General features: G+C 36.6%; 1 protein-coding gene across 1 annotated transcript; it reads right to left on the bottom strand.

Moving 5' to 3' along the window:
* Nucleotides 1-2,189: 2,189 nt before the first annotated feature.
* Nucleotides 2,190-11,680, bottom strand: LOC105051475 (uncharacterized). The gene is made up of 7 exons (XM_010931948.4): nucleotides 11,223-11,680; nucleotides 10,174-10,314; nucleotides 9,705-10,070; nucleotides 8,489-8,734; nucleotides 7,201-7,293; nucleotides 3,602-3,802; nucleotides 2,190-2,644 (listed from the first exon to the last, which is right to left on the bottom strand). Exons 1-7 carry the CDS (start codon nucleotides 11,586-11,588, stop codon nucleotides 2,429-2,431), a joined length of 1,629 nt encoding a protein of 542 aa, XP_010930250.1. The 5' UTR covers nucleotides 11,589-11,680; the 3' UTR covers nucleotides 2,190-2,428.
* Nucleotides 11,681-12,764: the final 1,084 nt, after the last annotated feature.

Raw genomic sequence — 12,764 nt, 5'->3', positions numbered from 1 at the left:
TGGTTTCTAAGTGCCTAACAATTATCAAAGCTTCAGGCCTGGGATATTATCAGTGGACAAGTTTAACGTGATCGGGAAGGGCGTATAGATGTAATTGTTATTTCGTGAAAAATATTAAATTATTTAGCAACTATCGAATAATTCTGTCAAATAGCTTGTGTCATAGAAGACTCGATCTAATAAGCAAATGAAGTATGTGTGAATTACTGGATTAATTAAACTATTAATAAATGATAATGATTTGGGTGATTTATATCTCGTTCATTCTCCAAACTGCAGCAGGTTGCCAGCACAATCAGATACCACACTAAACAGTAGGATCTAAAGAATATTTGGTTGTGTACAAAGAATATGGATATAACGGTCTCAGTGATCATTTACCGTGAAGGGTGATTGTTGTATATTTTAGACTAGAATGGTTTGTGGCGTTTTGTTTAGATGATATGTATTTTGATGGAGTAATAGTTGATAGGAAACATAGCGATGGAAATAATAAATCCATTGTAGAATAGAGTAGTTTAGGCTGTTCTGTCTTAGAATAGCATAATTTGACTTCTTTTGCTTGGATGAAATATATCTCTAATCATAAAGTAATGTGTGTTAGAGATTATAGTGTTGAAAGTGATAAATCAATTCCGGTTAGGAAGTTCCAATGATGCAAGTAGTATTTTTCCTACTGTTTGAGAAAAGTGGCTTATTTTCTTTTTCCTTGAAATGCCACATGAGGAAAGCTTGAAGCCTCTCCTTCATGTTAGGGGAGAGAGAAGCACATAGCCCTTACTACTATTTATTTGTGTTCTCTTGTTTTAATAATTGTAAAATTTTTACTATTGAAATTTTAAAAATGCTATAACACTGGTGAAAATCCAAACTATCCTTAAAGAATTTCCGGTCATTTTTTTTCTTTATTTAAAAAAATAAAATGATTTTATCAAACGGTCTTTTAAGTTGCTTTCTTAGAATAGCTGTGCTCTCTAAATTTAACTTCCACCCGAACCGGAGTACCATCTTTAGCATGCCTATCTACCTAGAAAGATTTTTCTAGGCAAATAATTAAGGTCGTCAAAGACAATTATCTTTTCTGTGCGCTAAGGTTCAAAAGACCGTTGACCATGATATTGATATCGATCTATCTCTAAGGCATTTGCTTTAATTTAAAGAGGCCATGTAGAAGGTTCAAAGTCAGTGCTGCCTCCAGCCATACTCTTCACAGCAATCAGTACACTGTTATCTTCCACTGGATTTCCTTACGTACCTTCATTTTTCTTTTTACATCGATTAAGGATGCGGTAATGTAGAACTCCGACAGAGCTAAAGCAACAGAATTGTGAATCTAGGACAAATAGGCCAACCAGGACTCGAGGAAGAACAACAGTGTGATCTTGGTCAATTCGTAATGGTTCGGAAGTTCCAACAATATCAGTTGAGGTTTTGGAAAGACCGCAATGTGCTCCTACCTTGAAGGCCCTATTATCAAGCATATATTTCCATGCATTATAACAGAAACCAGTGGTATTGATTGACTACATGCACAATCATGCGAGATAAGCAATAATTTCTTAAGATGGGGAGGCCATCCACGGTGTATGTGCCACCGCGCGCTCTCTCTCTCTCCCTCCCTCCCTCTGGTTGGATCAATATTTAGCACATTCAAATTCTATCAAAAGTTTGGGTTGGATTAAAATTTTGAATTCTCAAGCCTCAACCATTTTCCTTTAAATTAGGTTGGGCAAGATTTTAGGATTTTCTTAATTAATTTATCATCTTTTCATATTGGTTATTTTGTCTATAAATGTAACAAAAACCACAAAAGCCTACCCATAAATTGGTTATTTTGTTACATTTCAGATACCTCAAGCAACATGAGCATTGAGCCGTTGAGTAACACAATACTATAAAATGGTCTTCGTGGTGGCGGCAGTAACGGAGACGATGGTGATGAAAAAAAGATATTCTTTTTAATCCTTTTTTCTTTTTCTTTTTCGTTCCTTTCCTCATTGGAACAGAGCCCACATGTGATCTATAACAACGGGAGTTTATATACGGTGTACATAGACAAACGTAACCCTGGTCAATGCAGGAATCAGAGACAACAAATGTATACAAGTTAGGTGAATGGAAACTTTCTAAACTAGATGAAGGACAAATACGTACTTGGCAGGGGATCCCCATGAAAGCTTCTCATAATGTCAGCCCAGAACCAGGAATTAGTATTATTGCTATAACCTATACATGAACGGTCATTCCGCCACTCCTCTACCAGCAGTTGCACCCCACCAAGCGGCAAGGCTTTTAATATACAACCCTTGCACCAAATTACATGGACCGGTACCCTTCCTACCCACTTTAGATACACAAGGCAGTAACCTGAAAAAATTGATACAAGTAGCAAATAGGAACCAAGATACTCATGAAACCGACAACGGTTTCAGCAATAACTGGACCTGGCATAGTCTAGTGGTAGGGATGGGCATCTCTCATTCATGTGAGGGTATGGCTGCAAAGTGTTGTACTCGGGCAATTCCATTCGATAGCGGCCCAGAATTTGACAGTAAGGAAGCTTCACGTTGTCATCTTTGTTACACCACTCTGGCAGGTGGCTTGAGTTGTTCTCAAAAAACTTGAGGGTGTAGGCATCTTTTATCTGCATATTACGAAAATAGTTAGTTGTGAGAATCTTCAGATCTCCATTTCCATGATGTAAAGAGTCCCAACAGAGATCACAATTGCAATATATATAACTATTCCATTTTTTTAGATAGATCGCAATTGCAATATACATAACTATTCCATTTTCTTAGATTTTATGCAGAATTCAATATGTTCAAGTTGTTCACGGTGATATTGATGCCCCGATATACATGACCAGATTTTAAGAAATCCCATGCAGACAAAACACATATGGAATCTGAATTGATGTCTACACATTCATCATGATCTACAATACACAATGCACCTAATTTGCATCATTGAATTCATATGGCATAAATAGATTCATGTTTTTGAGGAAGTTTGGCAATATAAAATTTCCACAGGTCAAATAATGGAGTTATGTTTTGACAAAACCATTAAACCTTTGATATCTTGTAATTAAATTAGTAAATGCATATAGGTGTCATTGTCTACGTATATGCATGTATAGTATGAATGTACACATGAATGTATCGGTATGAATTACTATACCACGGGCATGTTATAATTAATTTGTGTGAGCACATGCATGTGTTTGTATGTCTGTGCACGCGTGTTTGTGTGTGTGTGTGTGCATCTTTGGTTCTCAATAAGAGTGGTTCCACACGACTTTGGTTCTCAATAAGAGTAGTTCCACTATAGAATTTGCACATATGGAACTGCCAGCTCTCCCAAGAGCATTCTAGCCCAACCCACTAGAGATAACTTAATCTAATCATTTACTAAAAGTATATTCTAGGGATAAGCTACACAGGCATCCAAACAGCCCCTAAAAGTCAGCTCCTAATTCAAAGTATAAAAGAATGATTCCTTAGAAAAAAATGTAAACAAGATATTGATGTCACCCTGCTCAAAAATATTTCATGCGCATGATGACCCAACTGCTCCAGCCAGTTTGAGCAAAACTTACGGTGAACTCAGTGACCTGTATGTTGGCAGCAATTGGATCAAACAGCCCAGCTTCCTTGTACATTACAAGAACAAACGCAATACAAGAGGCTGACTTCCCGTCAGAGTAGACCCAATCATCTTGTTCAGGAACTGTCAGCAATTTGTCAAAAGAAATCCCAAGTTTCTCTGCTTCAACCATAATTGCAGGCAGATCAAGACCCTACAAAATCTCAGTTTCATGAACCTTAATGAGGAAACAAAAAAGAAAATGTACACAACCTTAAAATTGAACCTATATTTATTTTCATGTATATTCAACAAGAAACTATGAAAAATAGAGTACCAGGACTCAACTCTGATTGTCAGTTAAGCAATGTTCACCCCAATGAGGTCATAAGATAGCGAGAAAAGAGGATAATAAACCCCCAAGGTGCAAGATCAATCTGTCAGTATAAAAGATGCTGTTGAATCCAGTACTAAATCAAATTAGGGTGGGTTAAAAGATAAATAAAATCATGTTATGCAAAAGCGCAGTTGATTTCAGATGCTATGAGTGTGGTATTCATGGTTGCTATTCTCATCAAATGTCATCCCCAACCCATGTGAAGTTGACGATGCATACTCATTTTGTCCAAACAATAATCCAAAACCAATCAGTGGTGTTTAGCACTGCAAATTAATGTTGAAATGAGGACATGACCACCATCAACACAAGATGTAGTAATTGGCTCTGGTTCTTGAGGCCGAATCAAGTAGCAGTAGAAACCAGCATCACATGAGGGTTCTGGTCATGCGCTGATTCACTTACAAAAGTCGAACTTGTCGACGGCTTTGGACCAGCAACTAGAAGTACCAATCAAGTGCTTTAGACAAGTCAATTGATCTTCGTTACTTGAGTCATCGAGTCTTATTAGTCTCACCATTATCATTTTAATCATTAGTTAGGTCATGTAATTTTCAATTAATTTGTTTTATTTTCTGTTTTCATGCTTATCCATGAAATAATCTACTTCACGGCTTGGGCATAAAGGCATCAACTTTATTTTAATTTTACTTGTTCAACAAGTTACTTGGGCATGGAGTGATGTCCGACTTTCAATTAGATACTACCAAAGGAAGTTTTGGTCACAGGCCCGTTTTATGGGCGTTACCTACTCTGTTAAAAACCTACATCCACCGCGGTTATGTTGATTACAGCGGGACACATAGTTTACAACCCCTGCTTACTTCATAATAAATGATATTTTCCAAAGCTTGAGGAGGTCTGTGTTACTCATGTCTTCCATGAAGGCAATAGACCATCAGATCATGTTGCTGGACTTGGAGCTTCCCTGGAGGAGCATTGGATTTGGGACCTTAACTTTCCATCGGGCCTTGTGGCTCTTGTTTTATCTGATGTAATGGGCTCTGGGTGTTTTAGGTTGTAGGAGCCTTCTGTCTTCCATTTGAGTTCTTAGTGTGATACAAAGGTGGACGAGTGAATCCTGATTTGCAAAGTTGGATGAGCGAATCCTGATTATCACATATCTTCTTTCTAATTCTCTTTTCTTCTAACATGCATGAGGCTCAATTGTGGTAAGTGATCATACTGGAGTGGGTCTGGATCTTACCCCACTTCCCTTCTCTGTCCCATCTTAACTTTTTTTCCCCTTTGTGCGTTTCCTACAGCGTCTTTTTTTTTCTATTTCTAATCTAACCAAAATCCTCAATCCATATGTCAAAACCTAATCATCTATAGCATACTTTCCAATTAGAAACATTAATAATATAGTTGCATTCATTAACCGCTCAGATCTAAATAGAAAATCCAGCCAACCATAGATTTTTGTCCTAGTGGAATTACTTCCAATATAATTCATTTAATTGCACTTCCCAAAGTTTGGTTCATTCTTAGTGGAATAGTTAGTAAAGAAATTTTATGCATATGATGTTGTGTTAATTTCAAAGCTGCTCTCAAATGCTTGCGTGCTACCTAGATCTCATACCAGCAGCTATTGGCTCTCTAAAATCACTTCTAAATTAACTAATAAATGTTCCTTATATTTTTCAGCACCATTTTGATACAAATAATAACATTTCCAAATGACACCATTAACATAGCTTTTAATCATGAATAGCATCAACCCAATTTGCCTATCATTTGAACAATAATGGAGGTAAAGATCACAACAAGTAGATACAAGGTTCACCACAGCATATTGAAAGTGTTAATGTTACCAACAATTAAAATGTTGTCAGGATCATGAATCCATCATTTACAATCAATAAGCCACATTAGCATCATAATGGATTGAAGAACTAGCCCATGCAGCCCATACCAATACAAGGTGCCAGTTGGGCATACAGCAATACGAACTGTATTGGCCAACGACCAGGACAACCCCGTACCTCAGCAGTTTAAACCTTAAGCATAACTACACATGTTTTTGTTATATGACTCGATAAGATGCATTTAATAAAGAAATTACTACATACTAGTATTGGATATTAACTTGTCATGGAAAAGCCATCAAACAGTGTACACGGAAAATTTTATACTTCAGTGACCATATTCTTGCAAAAGACTAACATATACAGCATTAGGACTATGATTCATGGAATCATTTATCTTATTGCAGTGAGCACAAATCAGATTTCTGGTAGATGATATACACCACATTTATGCAGTCTACTCATCAATGAACATCGGAGTGGCAGTAAATTAGGTTGGGTCTTGTTCAGGTTAGGTAATCCCCATGCCAAGATGGAGAGGCTGAACAGGAACATGACTGACCTAATGACAAGTCTCTGATCTGAGCCAACCCATCTAACCAACAAAAATATGCCCTCAATAATGAAATAAAAATTCTTATCTATTGCCTATTTGGGTATAGTGGAGGAGGTTGCAGTTTTGGTGTCACAACCCCTGACTTCAAGAGGTAAGCCTTGAAGTTTAGGCCTTATTGAAGATCTCAGACAAATGAAGGAAAAGAGAAGGGGTGGGGGGGAGGGGGGGGAGAGAGGTGTGTTAGTCCCTGCATTCAGAAACTGCCCTAGGCTAAAGTATTTTTTCATATATAGGCCTGGATGACCCATTGGGGTGGCAGATGGTCTAACTGAAATAAGCCCAACGTGACTCTGTACTTATCGCTATGACCATATATTTCATAACTCTACCACAAACCAAACCAGCTTATATTTGAGTTTATAATGATTGACCCCAACCCAAGCAAAATTGCAGATAGCATGACCAAAGTCAGCCCAAATTGTGTCAGAAAAAGGGATTCAAAATTGGAACTCACCCATGCTAATTCCAATAATGAAATCCTACTACATTAAAAACAACAAAGATTAACTTCCTTGTTTCTACTAGAACCCTGTTTGGAGGCAACTGGTTACCACTCCACATAATTCCATCAGCCATATATTGGACACCTCTGAAGACAAAACTTAAAGTGTTCCTATAATATCCTGAAAATTGACCCAACTGCTACTTATGTAACTAGGAAAAATAGACTATCCATGAAAAGGAAACTGGAAGTTTTTCTGTTTTTGACGAGAGAAAGTTTGACTATTAAAATACTAGCATGGATATATGAAAAGAAGAATTTGGCCAACAAAACACATAAATAGTCAAACCTCAGTGCCAAGTCGTAAATTCAGGGCTTCATTCCACAAATTAGCAGCATAGGCTGGCTGGATATTACTCCACACAGTCATAGCAGAAGCAACCTATGTTACATCATAACTAGCAGTTAGGACTCTCTTTAAAGAAAGAGAAAAGGAAAAAGAGTGAGAAATTTTAAATTAATACTGTAGATCTAATCAATAGTTTAACAGTGCGTCTGTGTAAATTTGTATTTAGAAGCTTTAAACCGAGATCACCCAAGGAATATGTTGCATGTCTCGAGATCATAATTTTGCTGCAGGCAAATACTTAATATTATGAACATAAAAACCATTATTGTGTTAAGATATAAGGGAAACAGAAATAAGCATCCTCTTCAATGGGATTGACATTGGTCCTATTTTTAGGGTACACCATATGAAACTTCAGTAAGCACAAACTGAAACTACAACCACATAAATTAACTTTCAAGCTTAGCATATTAACAATTCCCTTAGTAAATTGTAACCCTAAAATTGGACACTATTGAAGAGCACCATATGGTCATGTTTAGTTTCTCATTAGAAAAGAATTAATTTCAGAGAAATGGTAGAATACAAGAATCAAAATACAAATGCATGCATACGTATATACATGCGTACAACCATGAGATTGGAGAGTAATATAATCCATCAATACACCAAACATGAACTGTTTGTATGGATTACAAATATTCGGAGAGGAAAATGGTGAACAGATGAATAAGAACAAACTGTTCATAGAACGAGAAATTCATGAGTTAATATATATAGGAAGCTATAGGTAAAATGGCAAGCTTGAATGATATTGAAAATATTCTGATTTACTTAAAATAACATGTAAATTAAATGCATTAGCAAATTAAAACTAAGCCATCAATATATTTATCTCAAGTTATCATAAAACTAGAGAACACCTCAAAAAATATATCAAATACGTTTTAAATTCCGCATAATCATGTCGTAATGGCTTGCTTTAACCATCAATGCCTCAAAAAATCCTCAAATGCTGGGACAAACAAGTGATTGGCTCCCACCAATGCATCCTTTTGCATGCATGAATCTCCAAAATTGGGTAAATAGATGACTTTCAGGAAAGGCATTTTTAACTATGTTGCATAGATGGTGCTTGGCAATTGCCCACAAGATTTATTGATAAATCTGAATATCCCAGAATATCATACATAATACGTGACATGTGCATAAAAAACTAGCAAATTTTCAACTTGATTTAAAAAAAAAAAAAAAGGAATTATATTAAGAAGTATAAGAAGAAAGATACCAGATGTGAATCCAAGGGTGGTGGGTAATTCCCACTTATAGTATCTATCCAGCTGAAAATCATATTGTGGTAACCATAAGGCTTTCCTATCATGCTGTTTGCATACTCCCAAGCTGCAGTAGAATTAAATTTGGCTCGAACATCTGGATGCAGAGGAAGCAATGCAATATGGGGATTTGCATCATCTTTGGTTTGCTCAAAGTCCCACCACTCCTCCCATGGCATAACAACAATAACATCTTCTCCCTACAAAGAAAGAAAACATGAGCTCCATCACTACTAAGATAGTGAATATAAATCATACCATGATCAGGCAGTCGTATAAACATCAATTAGAAGTCTTCTATAGAAGTTATCTGAACAACCAAAACTCAAGAGGGGGCTAAAAAGAAACTTGCAAAAGAAAAGACAGCCTTCAATCTTAAGCTAACAACTTAAAAATGAAGTACAACAGGAAACTTGACAGCAAATATACTGCCAATGCTTGTTATCTGTATCATTTTTAAACCTTAAAGCATTTACCTTGATAGCATAAATTATAAAACTGACATAAAGTGACAAAGTACCGATAATGTAAGAAAGCAATATTGTGAAAAAGCACCAAGAAACTACTACATCAAATTTATAATGCTGTGAGAGAATTGTGAAGATGTATTTCAGAGCCAGAACATAACATGAGATGTGGAATTTTGACTAATCTTGCAACAACATACCAATGCATGCACATGCACGCACACATGAATGCACAGAGATTAACAAGTGAACTTTCAGAATGAACATAAGTGTATCCAAGAAGTTATCTATGCGTGTCTGCATATCAATCAAATTGATGTAGATGCAAGAAAATACATGAACTTATAAGCATCCATATGCATTCTCTTCTATACAACCAAAAGCATGGATGCATGTGTGTGCACATACACATAAATAAAAAATAACTTATGCTCAAGTTTACACATTTATATGCATAAATGTTAAGCTAAAGGTAATAGGATGTGAATAAATGAAAATGCTCCTCCAGTATGATGTCCAGTAGTTAATACTGCTTGATTCTCTGTCACCAGACGCTTTCATGTATATGTTCATTTTTCAGATATAGCTAGGATTAGAAACAGCATGAAAGATAACTAGCATAAAATATATAAAGCCAAATTCCATATAGTTAAAACAAGGCATAAGTGGAGTTATCAGCTAACAGAAGTTGATCAAGCCTAACCTTCTCATTTTCATGGCCAGACTCTCCAACAAAAAGCTTTCCTTCAGAATCCTTCAAGAAAACCGCACTATGACCAGCATAGGCTCCAGTCACCCATTTCTCTAAAGTCTCAAAACCACCCCAGCGTCCCCGAATTTTTGATATAACTAAAAGATCTCCAGAGTGAACATCATCAGGGTTAATAGTGGAAACCCACGGTTGTGGACGTTCCTCAAACGTTGCCCCCATATGCTTCTCTAGAAAAGCAAGATTCGAGTTTTCGCCCCATCCAGTATTTGTAAACAAAGGAAAAACATCCCACAGTGCTCGGAGGGTTCCGATCATCCCTGATTGCATAAGGAAGATTGATACTCCATTTTCTTTCACCTGATGTCATGAAAAGTTTAAAAAACTTCTTTGCCAAAAAAAATCAGAAAATAATACTTTCTTTGTTATACCTAGATTTTAATTATTTACAGTATGAACTTACATATTCATACTCAGCTTGTCCCTGCCACTCATCAAAATCCAGAGTATGCTCTCGAGACAAAAAGTAGTAATCCCAGGTTACTCGGAATGGAGTTGCAAAGATGTAAAGATCCATACATGTCCAACTATGTGCATTGCTGGTCTGGACAGAAAATGAAGAAATTGTTAGCTTCATGGGTTATTTTAGCCAAAAAGCACGTCAGCAAATAACACTGAAAACATTGGTAGAGATAGCTCCTATTTTCGATATTTTAGTATGAAATATAATGCTATTGATAAGGAAGTGCACGAAGAACTTTTGCTGCAATACAAGTGTTCAACATACAAATCAGCCAGAGTTGGCGATTTATTGCCGAGACTACTCGAAAGAAGTGTTTTACGAGTTTCTTTTTATTCTACAAGTGATTTCTGGATTTCTGGCGATTAGCATCGTGGGTGATTTTACTTTTCTATTAAGCCATAATATGCTACCTATTTGGTTCAGCACTTTTCCTGGGCCAATTGACAAACTTCTCATTATTATAAAAACTTTAAATTTTGGCTTAATAATTAAGTTCGTCGGGCGCTGTCTGATCTTTTTCTGTCAAAAACTAAGACATAAACATAGAAGAACAAAATAGCCAAACTTCCCCAAAAGACCGGAGGGGAGTGGAGCGGGGGTGCCGGTGGGGGAGGGGAAGTTGCCTTTGTCCAAGATCAGTGAAAATAACAGCAAAACAGTAGAACTAAACAAGAATAGAAAAAAGAAAACGTAGGACCCCCTAACTAGCTAATCATGAGAATCCAACCTAAGCCCACACACCCAGTAACCCAGTTTCCCCAAAATCCCTCAAAATACTCAAGAAGATAGGAACTTGCTTCCTGCCCAAGTGAAATTAACGCTAAGAAAACCTAGAAGCTAGCTATATCAAAGAACTCAAAGGCTCAATTCCCACAAAACCCCTCAAAAGACGAAAAAAGCATCAAAATTTTATCTGCGCCCGAGCTTAAAACCCCAAAACACGTGCAGTGGAGATGAGTTTTTTTTTCTTTTGTTCTTTTTCCGCGGACCTTGATGTGGAGAGTGCCGCCGCCGAACGGGGTACCGCTCTTGTTGTGGAACTCCAGCCACGCTCGGTTCTTATAGAAGCATGCGCCCTTCCACTCGAGGTCGTCGTTGGTGGAGGAGGCGGCGCCGACGAATGTCGGAAGGAGGTCGACGGCGCTACGAAGGGACCGAAGGATCCGCCATGAGACGATTCTTGGAAGCAGCGGAAGGAAATCCGTCGGCCGGAAAGGAGCCTTCCAACACCCATCCCCACAATTCGAAGGAGAATAAGAAGAAGAAGAAAAAGAGAAAACGAGAAGAAGAGCGATTAGAAGCAGGAGAAGAAAGAGAGGAACTGAGAGGATTCTTTTGAAAGGAAACGACTTCATGGCTCCGAAGAAAGGAAGAGGAGAAGGGAAGAGATGAAGGCGTAGAGCGCGAGGGTTTATTTATACAGTTTTTTTTTTTTTTTTTTAAATGGAAAAGAGAAACTCTCTAGGTGATGACGGGAAGGAGATCTCGATTATGAGACGCAAGAAGCCCCCCAAAAGATAAAGAAAGAGATTGCCTAATCTGACACGGATCTATCGCAACGAAAGTGATAGGCTTATCATAGCCGTCCATTCGTTATCATCATGTCGTTCCCAGATAATTTGATGGATACTTTGTTCCGCGGAGGCGTGGACCGGACTCTTGTGGGAAAATGAGAGCCATGTGGAAATGGGATATTCCTTAATTATTTCCCGGGAGGCAGGGAGGTATCCGAGTCAGGGAATGCGTGGATGGACCGAAATGCCCTCGTTCTTGATTCCAAAAAGAACCAGGTGGTGGGCCACCAAACACCATCGCGGAACATCAACGTGCTGCGGTATGTGCTACAGACATTGCCTGTTGGATGTGGTCAGTAGCATGTGGTAATAAGTGTCGTTGTGCAAAATTTCAACTAGGAATACGTCAAATTTTTGCGTTAGGGTTAATATAAAATGGCAAACATAATTGTGGATATAGCATCAAAACAGTTCATAAACGGAAATTATATATATATATATATATATATATATATATATATATATATATATATATATATATATATATATATATATATATATATATGTTTACTTTTTTCTAAAAATTTTAGAGGTAAATTATAAAAATTATAAAATTAAAAAAAATTATATTTCCATTCAATAATTTGAAAAATAATATTTTCTGCACTCTAAAGGATAAAATCAAAAATAAATATAGAGTATCTTTTCTATTTTTTTAAAAAAATTAATCAAAAAATATCACAGCATATTCTTTAAAAAAATCTGCATTTATCTTCTGGATGTTAGTTGAATCATTAATTTTATATGAGATCCAAATACCATATTAAAAATTAAAAATAATTAAATTAATCTTAAGTGATAAAATAGTCATCCAATGATATTCATAAAAATATGTGTATCCTTCATCCTATCCACAAGTAATTTCAACTTTTCATATAAAATAAATAGTTTTATTAATACTATTAATTCAATTGGGTACAAGGATAGAATTTACAAACTATTAAATATAAATATAAT

This window comes from Elaeis guineensis, chromosome 2, assembly GCF_000442705.2.
Source record: "Elaeis guineensis isolate ETL-2024a chromosome 2, EG11, whole genome shotgun sequence".
Classification (NCBI taxonomy): domain Eukaryota; kingdom Viridiplantae; phylum Streptophyta; class Magnoliopsida; order Arecales; family Arecaceae; genus Elaeis; species Elaeis guineensis.
The sequence above is the reverse complement of the archived record's forward strand: the minus strand, read 5'-3'. Positions and strand labels throughout refer to the sequence as shown.